A 12,920-nucleotide genomic window follows, 5' to 3' on the forward strand; every position below is an offset into this window, starting at 1 on the left:
CATTTGCATTTTGACCTAACCTGGTGATCCTGTCACTGGTCATTTGCTGCAAGCGACAGGATTGCAAGTGTGACATGGGCCTAAAATCACACCACATCTGAATTTTATGTAAAGCAACAACATATTTTATCAGTAAAATTAGTTTTAAATTAGGCAATCATACAATCACCCAATAGCTTCCACCCCCTTCAATATCGTTCTCTAGTAATCCCCAATCCACACAACAGTACCATGAATTTATTTCCTAGCAAAATCAGCAACTTGTAATTCACAAGAAATCCTGCTCCTTCCTTTCAGTGGTTCATCACTGAGCAGTACCTTGCATTACCTTCTCCAGTAATTCCCAACCTCTATACCAGCACCATGAATTCATACCCTAGAAAACTGTAATTACCATGAAACCCCTCAATGTTTTTTCAGTGCTTCACCCCATTTATAACTTGCCAGCTATTGCTCCCCCCCTGTTTCTGTGCAGTACTGTGGGAAGGGGCAGCATTCTACTCGTTTAGCACTGCAACTCCTTAAGCAGCCTTCTATTCTGTGGTCTGTGAGGTAGGCACTGCCCACCCACCTGACGGCCACAGAATGGAAGCAAACAGCGCTAGATGTAGAGACTGTGACAGTAGCAGCTGTCAAGTCATAGCCAAATAGGGGGAAAGCAGCCAGTGCTGGCACAGAGAAACAAAAAATGTCATCTTTGCAAAGACTCATTGTGGCAGCTGTCAACCAGGAGTCCAGCAGGAGGGAGGCTACGAGCGAGCTGCGCCCTGGATGTTGAGAAACACTGGTCTAAACACCTCCTACTTCTGCTTATTTTTACTTCAATATTCCCTTTAATTCTACACAAAATGCTTTATCCTCTGATGTCAGTAGTTCCAACAATCTTAGATCTAGGCAAGTGCTGATTTATGTAATATGAATATATTCTATGCTGACTCTCTTTCTAAATGAGTAATAGGGTGTGGATGGGCAGCAATGTGAACTCATAACTGCACACAGGCCTTGCATGTATTTAATGATGGGTAAAACCTTAGATTACATTCTGGTTACTTTGCAGTGCAACATCAGATTTTTGACTAGTTGCCATACCTTGATGATTAGCAGTCGGATGGAAGAAAAGCAATGGGCCAGGTAGGTGTTGCTCTGATTAGTGCTCAGAGAGTGCACAAGTACTTTAAGGACTCCTCCAAGTTGATTATCCTTGCAATCTGCAGATAAGCTGACCTAAAATAATTAACAGGGACTTAAAGGAACATATTGAAAAGAAGAACAATTACATACAAAGCATACTTTCTCAGATGAACTGTACAATATTTCCAGGAGTTCAACTCTTCCACAGCCTTCCCTCAGCTACTGTAACTGCAGTGCTCCCAAGCCCTCTTTATATCCACCTGCAGTGCCCCTCAGCCTCCACTACAGCCCCCAGTCACTTGTCTGCCAAGCTAGAACCCTCCACCCACCTGCAGTAAACTTCAGCCCCATCCACGGTCACTTCTACATCCACCTGCCCCACTAGCCCTCTCCATAGCCTCCCAGCTACCTGCAGTGACCCCAACCCCCTCCTGTTTTTGTTAGTGTGGTATTATGTCACTGCTGACAGGTTTTTGATTCTAACCGTATGGTACCGAATTTGAGTCTGTAGACATGTTTGTGACTGTGTCTGTAGGGTACTGACTGTGCTGACAGTTCTGGTTATGTCAATATGGGACATACTGTGTCTCAGTAGACATGTTTATGCTTGTGTCAGTATATTACTGATAATGTCTCTGTTGACATGTTTTTTGTCATAACATTACAGTTTGTATCGCTGTGGAGGTTTCTGGCTCTGTCAGCACAGTTCTGCTGTTGTCTATGCAGACATGTAAGAACAACATATTGCTAATGTAACGCTACCCCCACAGGGGCCTGCAGATATTAACTGTTTAATTTCCAAACAGTGCAGAGGCCACCATTCACCCAAGCAAATGTCCATTCACACTGGCTCCAATGAACAGTCTAGGGATTGTCTTTTTGTAGTTTATTGCAGAGAAAAATGTGTAACATGAGAGGGGCTGAGAGCATGGGATACTCCAAAACAGATACAAAAAACACAGCAACTGGAGGACAATTTTCTCTTTAGATGTGCACCAGTGCTTGAACAGTCTAGAAGTTTCACAGCTGAAAACCATGAGGTGACTGACTGAATGCATTAACACTTTTCACAGCTGAGGTCCACAAAGCAAAAATGTGGGGCATATAACTGTGAAGAGTGAGCCATCCAAACCCCTACAGCTGAAGACCATGGAGTGATTCTTTAGCAAGTTAGGGCCTCACAGCTGGGGACCATGGGGAAAGTGTTTTGGCAGTCTATAACCTCACAGCTGGGGACTGTGAGGAAAATCTCTTTCACAGGAAATTCTCTCCTTGATAGTTAACGGGTGCTGAACAGTCTAAGGCTCCACTATTGAAGGCCATGAAGCAAGTCTTTTGGATATATGGTTACCTTGAACAGAGGTTGGTACTCAGAGCTCTTCTTTAGCACACAGACTCAAGGATCAACTTAATGTCACTACTTACAAGTCCCTAGGACAGCTGCCGCCTTCCAGAAATCCAGTGAGTGAGATGCTGCCTCTCAGGACTGCATCCCTGGTGGTGCAGTTCTGCAGTTAATTCTAAGTAAAGTCCATGTAATCCTGGGACTTCAGAGGCCTCCTAGAGCAGTTGTACAGTCCATGGGCTGCTTGACAGCAGAAGCCCTGCACCTCTGGAACCCTCTTGGTGAGAAGGAACCCTGCACTGCAGTGTATCAATATATTTATCTCCATCCCAGACCCCTACCTGGACACTCCTCTCCAGTTATTGGCTGGAACCCAATAAATATTTAGGCAGGTTGATATGAATCTACCCTAATCTCACAAAGCTGCGTTCAGAGGCAAGGAGAAGCACTCTCCTAGCCTGTCAGATGCTGATTAAGCCAGAACAAACACTCACTGCTCCCTTCATTGCAGAAGGAGCTAAAAGCTAAATTTACCTAGCATCCTACACTAGTAGGGTGCTACAATAATGGTACGATATTGTAAGTCTTGATAAACCAGTTTTGGGTATCTGGCCTAGGGGAGAAAAAAAATATAAATCTGTCCCAGCATATAGTGTATAAAACAAAAAAAACTAAGAACTTGAAGAGCACTAGAATTTGATTTAAAATTTCTAAAAACAATATGATATGCAGAAAACTATTTTTATGGTCCAACATGAATAAGTCCACAATGCTCATTAAATCCAACCTGTAATATGGTTTCTACCACATCCAGAATAATCAAGTTGGCTTCAGTAGCCAAGTTTCCACTCATGATGGCTTCCTGGTCCATTTCGGCCTTTGCCCTGTTATAAAAATATACTTTATTCAAAAGTGATCTCTATCATAAAAACAAAGGCACACAATACAACAGCTATTTGTTGACGTAATCTGCAGTACCCAGCAAACAAATGTTGCTCCACAATCTATTCAACACAGAAACATTTATTGATACATGTTTGTTTATTTATTACTTATCTGACAATAGTTTTTACATTTATTGAAATAGTATATTTACTTATCTGGTCATGTGACTCCCCTCCTTCTCCACCCCACAGGAGGAGTGGAGTAATGTAAGAAACAAAGTAAGTCATGAACAACCTCTCTAATGACACCATGTTTTCACTCATCTCATCCACTGTAATTTATACCTACTCCAATGTGTTATTACACTCAGTGATTTGCATACTATACTATATCATGACCCCACTATAATATATTATTGTTCTCATTGAGACCGGTAACATTATCAGTTACAAAGTAAAGGTGCTTACATATTTAGCCTCTCGTTAGCTTGGCGCCAGTGTGTCTGCTCCTTCCTCCACCGCAGGTTCTCATTAAGGCCAGCAAATTTGTCATTCCCTGCTACAGAGAAGACAATGTCACCCATAATTTCAAACGACAACCTATCGTCCTTGCATTTTCATGCATGATTTATTAAAACACATCCTGTGACAACAATGTATTATGTCAGACAAATACCGACTTTTCTTTACTGATTAAAGATGCAAGCCTGAAAATTAGCAGTTATGTATGAATCAGATAGCACTTATACTCAGCTAAACCTGTTCTTTGAAAAGAATGTACAGAAAGAAAGCCTCTAAACTGACCTGTCATCTATCCAGTATCCATCCAGTTGATGTGCTAAACTAACATTTAGTATTTGTACATTTCATCTCCAATTATTTCTGTAGTTCCCTATGAAATGTACTTTACAGACCATCTGAGCAATGATTCAAGTCACATTTTCTGGGGCCTTTTCATTTAACCAATCATACAACATACCACAAAGATTAAAAGTTAACTTTTAAAGGAAATGTTGACAGTGCTGTTGCTTCCTTACCACCATTATCAATAGGAATTTATATCTTGCCTTACCAGTGACAGAAACATTTGTGGAATAAACCTGTTTGCAATGCTTTGAGAATATACTTTAACTGCTTAACAATATAAAGGTGTTAGATGTCCTTTAGGAGAATTAACAGTTTACAAAACTCTTCAGACTTCCAAGGAAAAGGCCCACTCTTGCCTAACACAACCAATTATACTGCAGTTGTCACTTACTAGTGCACATCAGACAAGTAAAGGCTACAGCATTTTTTCCAAGACTGAACCATTACATTGAAAATGAATCCTCCCATCTATTTTATTATTTGAGTGGTTTACCTTTGTGCCTGCTTTAAATTTTCTACATCCTTCCAGACAGAGCAATGCCTTGTATCATACCCCATACTCAAGATCAGTCTTTATAAATGTTAATATTATTTTTGCTTAATTTTTTTAATCTCTCCTTTTATAAATCAATTTTTTATTTTCTTTTGCATCAACTACTTGACACAAAAGTTAAAAGATGAAAATAATATTTGAAAATAAAATGAAGTTTGAGGATTATAATAGAGTGAAAACCCAATTTCATGAAGAAAACAAAAATACCTTCAGTATAGGTATGGCAGGGTTTTAGAAATCTTTACTGCAAATGCTTACCAGCTTCTGTTCTAAATATGTTGATTGGCCTATTTGCTTCACTCATTTCATTCAGAAATAAAATGAGAACTACTGGACATGCAAAATTCAGACTTACTATAATCAAATGATCACTACAAGTGGTATACTTAATTACATTGTGCCCCATTATTTCTCACCTCTTCATTATGGTAGAGAAGTCTTTAATGGTCATACTGCTGGGCATAGAAAACGATTTACTCTCTTTCATGCCAGTTTTGAAGTGGAGGGCTTTTTGATTGTTTTGTGCCAACCTCATCATAATCTGACTACTTCTCATTTCTTCCCAAAGAATCAGTATTAAACAACTGTAAATTAATACTTTTGTAGGAAATAAAGCACCTGAGGATGACAGGGAATATCTTTAGCTTCTCTGTTGGTACCACCCCAGAGCCACCTTGCAATACCTATGCAAATTCTGACTTGAGAAGAAATGAATGTCACTGTCTCATATGTGCTTATATCCAGGCCTGACTAAGTATCATATTGTTAAATAGGGGAAGGTTTGTGCCTACAACTCTTCTACCTAGGGGTCAGTATTTACAAATACACTGCAGCCTGGGGGTACTCTAGAGTGATTGATAGTAAAATAAAGAGTATTCTAACATTGTTCTAAAATTATTAGTGTACAATTGTTTCCATTTTTACTGCAGATTTACTTTAAAGTGGTTGTAAACCCTTACATATACCCACTGAAGTGTCAAGCCTCAGGTGATATATAGATATGAAATAAATCCATAAGTTGTGTCTGTTTATCTGCAGCACTCTATCCTCTACAGCCTCCTAAAGCTCACCTTTTACACAGAATCTATGAACTCTAGAAGACAGGGGACGGGGATCTGATGTCACACAATGTACAGCATAGAGCAGGGAGTTAAGTGTAAGCTGAGATCTGAGTGAAGGGAATGGGCACTTCTCCCTCTCCCTCTGCACAGTCTTATATGGAAACATGCATAGCTGGGGCTGTCAGTCACCTGCTGTGTGATGGATGGGAGGTGATGTTGTCCCAAGATTCTGTGGTGTCAGAAAAACCTGTCAGAAGTGACTCATGCATAAAGTAGAGGAAAAAGAGAGCAGACTAGAACCACGTTAGGTGCTTTGAATTGAGGCTAGTACACACTATAGAGGGACATGCTTTGTTTGTTTTTCATTTCAAAAGTTTATCAAACTGTTCCACCCAGGAAATACCAGTTAGTTTAGTATAACAGCCAGGAGACACCTTTTAGGAGTGCTTAAAACATGAGTTTCCTATTGACAATAAAAGGAAAGAACAGAAAAAAAAAGCAAATTAAATGTAGGCATCAGCTGCACCACCTTTTGTTAGAACATTGGCTGCCTAGTACATACGATCGTACAAACTTTCAGTAGTCTTTCTCATGAGAAGTTCTCAAACATCTTGATGTAGACTAGCTTCTAAGTAGATACCTGTTTTCCAGCGTCTCATCATTTCTCCCCTAGCTCCTTCCCCACGTAACAATGCTTCTTCCAAGCGAGCTTTTACATCCCTGGACTTCTGAAGCACCAAAGTGCTCACCTTGTCTGGTGATTGCTTTCCCTGAAAGATAGTATGCTTAATTGATACAATTATTTAAAAAAAAGTATTGAGGCAGTAACCCTCCTTAGGAGTTAAGTATACTGAGGAATAATGTGTGACTATTATGATCTGTCAAAAAATACCTTGTACTCAAAGCAGGAGACACACATATAGAGTAGATCCAGTATTCTATTCAGCTGTAGAGGTGTTAAGTAGGCAAGCCACTTTTGGATGACACTCTGTTCTGCATTCTTCATTATCCACAGAAAGCAGGTAAGTAGGTTCCGTGTAGATTCTGGACTTAATGTCGTGTACATCTTAAGAGGCTGGAAAGTGACAAAAATGGAGTTCGTGCTATAATATGTAACAGATATACATAGAACAGGTTGAAATATTTTTTTTTTAAGAATGTACAGCATTAATAACAGTGTAGCAGTAACCTTTGACTGAGATGCAATGGATGTCACTCCACTTCCTTAAACTGAACCTCTCCAAAACCGAGTTTCTTGTCTTCCCCTCAGCCCGGACACCACCCCCCATTGACTTCTCCATCACATCCAACAACGCCACCATCAAACCCGCCCCGCAGGCCAGAGTACTTGGTGTCATTCTGGACTCCAACCTATCCTTCCAGCCCCAAGTCCAATCTTTAACAAACTCATGCAGACTCCACCTCCGCAACATCGCCAAAATACGCGCGTTCCTAACTCCAGAAACCACTAAACAGCTCATCCACTCCCTCATCATATCATAACTCGATTACTGCAACTCCCTCCTCACTGACCTGCCTCACCACAGGCTATCCCCGCTTCAGTCGATCCTGAATACGGCTACCAGACTCATTCACCTTTCCAACCGCTCTGTTTCCGCCACCCCCCTCTGCCAATCCCTCCACTGGCTTCCGATTGCGCAATGGATCAAATTCAAAATCCTAACACTGACGTACAAAGCTGTCCACCATACTGCCCCGAACGACATCACTGACCTAATATCCAAGTACCTCCCAGCACGCACACTCCGCTCCTCACAAGACCTCCTTCTCTCTAGTTTCCTGGTCTCCTCCTCCCATGCCCACCTCCAGGACTTCTCCAGGGTGTCACCCATCCTCTGGAACTCCCTGCCCTAACCCATCAGATTATCACCTACTCTCCTCTCCTTTAGGTGCACCCTGAAAACCCACCTCATCAGGGAAGCCTACCCCACCCCCTGCTAACTTGCTGACCTCCTCCACTCTTCCTACCACTCCATCCCCCACAGCTATCTCCTCCTGTGCCACCATCCCCTCCCTCCTAGATTGTAAGCTCGAAAGAGCAGGGCCCTCAATCCCCTCATGTTTTGCATTGTATTGGTATTGCTTTTTCACATGTTCTGTCCCCCTTTGTAATGTACAGCGCTGAGCGAACTATTGGCGCTTTATAAATACTGTATAATAATAATAATATTGCTTGCCCCACAATTCAAAGCATGTGCTAGGATAGGGCTATGGTATTGCTATGCAATACTCATTCTGTCATAAATTTAATTGTTGAAGTACTTTTCCTCCAGGGATGAAGTTCTGTAAAAATGCATTCCTGCTCGATGACCTATTATAGAAGCCTTTTGAGGCAGGCTGTGCATAATTTTCAAATGACAATGGTTTTGCTAAGCCAATACTAAATTTTATTTACCTTTTGTCAGTGTCTTGTCATTGTTGTTGATCTGAATAAGTTTTGATAGAGATGCTATTAGGTAGCACTTTAAAGAAAATCTGTGTCATCCATGGAAAAGCAACAGGTTGACTTAAACGGTAGCCCTGCTACCTTGATACTTATACTTACCTTCTGTTTTCTTTCTTACCAATCCATTCACTCACCAGAACAATGAAAAGAAACTCTCATTTAACTCTGAGCTGATCTTGTAAGAGTTTGCACAGGGTTAAAGCAGAACTAAATTCAAAAAATAACAAAATGCGACCATAAGCATCTTTTTTGCAGACGTGCACTGTTTCTTCTGCAATCAAAGACACTTACCTGCCTTTTTGCAATCCCCTGTAGAATGAACACTGAGCTGCTGATCTGTGAATTTATCTATAAAAAGTGGACTATTTTTTTGGGTTCTCACTGGATTTGTTTGAACCCATGGCTATAATAAGAACAATGAACTTACAACTGAAGACAGCGCCATTGGGGGTGCTTTAAGGCCAAACTGATTTCCTGCTACAGCCATTGCAACGCTTGGATTTATTGTGCTTGGAGTTTCTGCTTCTTCATCTGTACTACGCGTCTTTCCATTCCGTGTATCTAGAACTAATACAAAAATTAATATTCCAAACATTATTATGTACACGATAATAACTTATAGAGAATTCGGAGAGAAAATCTCATTTGCAGCAATGTCAATTTACCTTCCTGAATTGTAAAAGTTTGTGTAATACAAAGAAGGACCCATATATGATTAAGGCTGTATATTAGCATAGCATATGTTTTACATTTTAATTGTTATTCAGCTTTAGCATAGGGCAGTGTTCAAGAACCAATATTGGTTCCTAGCTGAATTCTTTTGAAGAATGTATATTGCACATGCGAGATTCAACTCAGGTTTATTTTTAAAAAACCAAGATGCTTTAGTAACATATATACAGTATGTGTGTGTCCACTATACACCTTCTGTACTAAACATCTTGCAGTGGAACAACAGCTAACATTCAGAAAGCACCAACAGATTTTCCCCAATGTATATCATCTGGGGGAGTTTACTGAGATTGTCCAATGTCAGTAGACATCTAGAGCAGGGGTGTCCAAACTATGGCTCTCCAGCTGTTGAAGTACTACAAGTCCCATCATGCCTCTGGGAGTCTTGCTTGTGGATGTCAGAATTTTGCAAGGCCTCATGGGACTTGCAGTTCCTCAACACCTGGAGGGCTATGGTTTGGACACCCCTGATCAAGAGCATAACTAGATCCTGCAAAAGGAAAATTAGTATGTTATAAACCGTTTTAGTGATGTTTTCCTTAAAAAAAATGTATTTTAACCACACAATTTTTATGACGTTTCCTTTAACCATCAATAACTGTATTCTGTAAGGCAACCATTTGAGTCTGAGTTTTTTGTGACTTTTAGGGTTTTTATTCAGTATACTAACAAAATTGTTGCTGGTGAAACTACTGCTTCTCTCCAGTGCTCTCTGCTGGCAGAACTACCAAACTACAAGTGTCTTTGCAAATGGTTGTACTGCAGAGAAAGAGCAGCTGTGTCTTACCAGGTCTGTTACTGAAAACACCATGTCTTAATTAAAGACTTAACCAAAGCGATGACTATTGGGCTGCACAGTAATATTTAGACACTTTGCAAAACTGCAGATAAGTGGTGGTAAGACTATGAAAATTGAAACTGTGCATACAGTGGGGGGATTCATAAAAGGTGTCGTAGACAACCTTAAGGATTTCATTTGGGGTGCTGCAACAAAATTATTGGTGCTCGCGGCTGATCCATGTACCTGTCACAAACAAGTACATGAATCTGTCAGCGCCCAGTGCTAAGGTCAGAGTGCTACTGGACACTCCTTCCTTAGGTGCACCCTCTCCCCGGCCACCACTCCTGTTATACTAATAGCCGCATGTTTTTTTTAGTGACTAGTTCCCCAGTTGGACCACTTTGCTGTAGACTGACAGAACATGGCAATAAATGAATTCAGTCCAATAGCAGTTTTTGAACCCACCAATTGTCACCCACTGTCAATTAAGAATAAGACATACTTGATGGGGAACTAATATGTCAGTTCCCTATTAGGTTCTGACCACTAAGCGATTAAGGTGTCCGTTTATGAACCAGCAGTAAATGATCGCTGCTCAGTTCTCCGGAATTCTCGGAGAACACAGTTAATCTGTGAATGCCTTTTATGAAGCGGTGTAGATCAGTTCTCCGAACAAAGGGAGAATGATCTACAAACGCTGGAAAATGGCTGCTTTTACTATAATCTCGCGAGATTACAGTAAGAGATCAGTTTACTAAACAGAGGTAAATTATTGCTGCTTAGTTTGCAGTTCCTCCGATTCTCCAGCTCTGGGCTGGAGAATCTGGAGGGAGAACACAGATCGCCAGTGAAGGGCTAACATCGCTCCTCGCTGATCTCCTGAGTGTCATAAACTGTGAATGACCAGAGAATAGCTGCGATCCTCTGAATCGCAGCTATTCTCTGTGTCATTAACGGACACCTTAAAGCAGAATTACACTCACCTTGGTTCCAGCGATGCAGTATCTCTGAGTATTGCCGAATTTGTACAGTGAGCTGTGCATGCATGGCTCACTGTACAAGGGTGGACAGGCAGATAAGTAACAACACTTGAATGGGGCTGGGGATATTGATCTGTACGGGAAACTGTCACATATATGACCGCTTCCCATCACAGACATGCCCCACTCTAAGCACAAGTGTATGCCAACACAGAGCTGGTCTTAAGTATGCCAGTTTCCTAATCTACGAACTGTCAGTAATTCTTTAAGGATATGTCACTACCATAGCAACAGGTTCTTAAAGTGGAGGTAGTTTGCACGTGAATTTGGCACACCATCGGTAATGTTAGCAAAACTGGTACACTTGCTTGCCTAAATTAGGCACACTTCCAGAAAAGTTTCTATAGCTTTACAGAATTCCCCTAAATGTCTTCTAAATGCATTTATATGTGACTTTAATTGGGCTTTTTAAGCATACGCAAAGGTGATGCTGCATGCACATCAAGGAGTACTCCTATTAAGAAATAAAATCTACAGGATGATTCTTCATCATAAAATAGAGCTCTTCAGTTAGTTGTCGTATCGCCCTGTGCCCTCCTAATCCTCCTTTTATTTGAGGCTTTCAACACACAAAACATCAGATTACCTGAAAAATCATGTAGCTGAGGAAGGGCCAACAAAATAGTGCTGACCAGTGGGAGATAGAGGGCAGCAATTTTATTTCTGATCTCGATCTTCTGGCAGCGTGGGTCCAAATCATGTGAACTTAGCAAATTGTTGATGGCGTTGATAGCTTTCCTTTGCACTTTACTGATTCTGAGAAAAAAAGGTATAGTATTTAACAAGAAACCAAAGCATGAAAGTCTGAGCTATACACAAATAATTGCATAACTGAATTTGTTTAATGCTTGTGGCTACAAATTTATTTTTTCACCCTGCATTAGGTCTTTCCATAAATACATATTTTACAAAAGCTTAGCACAAGGGGCAAGGTATCCATAGAGTAGATATAAATACCCTTCTGCCTCCTGGTCCAGCACAGCTTCCAGTTCTGTGAAGAGAAGTCCAGTTAGAAAATGCTTCTGCTTGTACTCCGATGAAAGCTCGAACATACTTGCAATCCTTTGGTCCTGGAAACTAGAGCAAGAACTGGAGTTCTGTAGAAGAAATGTTCCTCACATTATTATATGCCTTTTTTATTGTATCTAAATTTCTTTAGCTTCATAACACATCACAGGTAATAGTTTTTATTGTGTGCATCACTTTATTATTATATTGCAGGAATAGTCAATTCTCCAGAAAAAGAGAAGAGGACTGCTGATAATATTGCTTGCACTTGCAAAGCTTGAGCATACATCGCAAATGTACTGTAGACTCTGAAAGGAGACCTGCAGTTTAGTGTAATAGGTCTTACCCTGACATTTCATACTCAGGGAAGGGGAATATTGTAGCTGAAAGGAAATGTACCATATGTGTAACAATATCTGTACAATATACAGCAGTACAGGAAACCTGTGAGACCCAGAAAAGGTTTGCAGGCCAGTTCTGTGGGTCTATCCATGACATAATTTCAATCAGAAATTTCAATCACAAATATAAAAACAAGGTATGGTTTCACAGTTATGGAAAGAAGGTGAAGACATGTAACATTTACATTTATGGTATGATGGTCAGACCTAAACTTGTTCCAGATCAGAAACTATGGAAAACATTGAAACTGCTGGATCATCAAGACAACCAGGCAACTAGCATTTACTTTAGGGAAGGCTAACAAAGGCTGTCTGCATATTTTTCTGAGTTTGGACAAACGATTAAAGTTAAACTTTGCCCCTCTTACTGCATCTGTTCCCTCTTGTGATGATGAAGACACTCAGTTCCTCCTCCTCCTTAAGGCTGTCCATATATTATACAATATTCTTGAGAATTTTGCTTTAGATTTACCAAAAACCATATAATACGAGGTCAAACCTAACAACACTTTCAATAGTATCCAATTAGGCAGGCTCTTGCACTACATAGTTAAAGGTAAATCTAAAGGAAATTGGACAGAAAATTGTATAGTGTATGGCCAGCCTTAGAGCCAGGTTTCTGTCTGAGATTGTGTAGTACATATTACCCC

General features: G+C 40.5%; 1 protein-coding gene across 2 annotated transcripts in view; it reads right to left on the reverse strand.

The window, feature by feature from the left end:
• DOCK8 (dedicator of cytokinesis 8) overlaps window positions 1–12,920 on the reverse strand; it is a 195,378-nt gene that overhangs the window by 41,673 nt on the left and 140,785 nt on the right. Inside the window, exons 28-35 of one of the 2 annotated variants that reach the window (XM_089692587.1) lie at window positions 11,819–11,958; window positions 11,448–11,617; window positions 8,736–8,875; window positions 6,734–6,916; window positions 6,482–6,611; window positions 3,829–3,916; window positions 3,264–3,360; window positions 1,090–1,224 (exon numbers count right to left, since the gene is read on the reverse strand). In XM_089692587.1, the coding sequence (XP_089548713.1) occupies window positions 1,090–1,224; window positions 3,264–3,360; window positions 3,829–3,916; window positions 6,482–6,611; window positions 6,734–6,916; window positions 8,736–8,875; window positions 11,448–11,617; window positions 11,819–11,958 (1,083 nt within the window). Of the gene's footprint in view, window positions 1–1,089; window positions 1,225–3,263; window positions 3,361–3,828; window positions 3,920–6,481; window positions 6,612–6,733; window positions 6,917–8,735; window positions 8,876–11,447; window positions 11,618–11,818; window positions 11,959–12,920 lie in introns of both variants that reach the window. The other variant, XM_089692586.1, reaches the window with a different exon arrangement.

Source organism: Staurois parvus, unplaced genomic scaffold (assembly GCF_062004578.1).
Source record: "Staurois parvus isolate SC_StPar_1 unplaced genomic scaffold, SC_StPar_1.0 ptg000596l, whole genome shotgun sequence".
In the NCBI taxonomy this organism is placed as follows: domain Eukaryota; kingdom Metazoa; phylum Chordata; class Amphibia; order Anura; family Ranidae; genus Staurois; species Staurois parvus.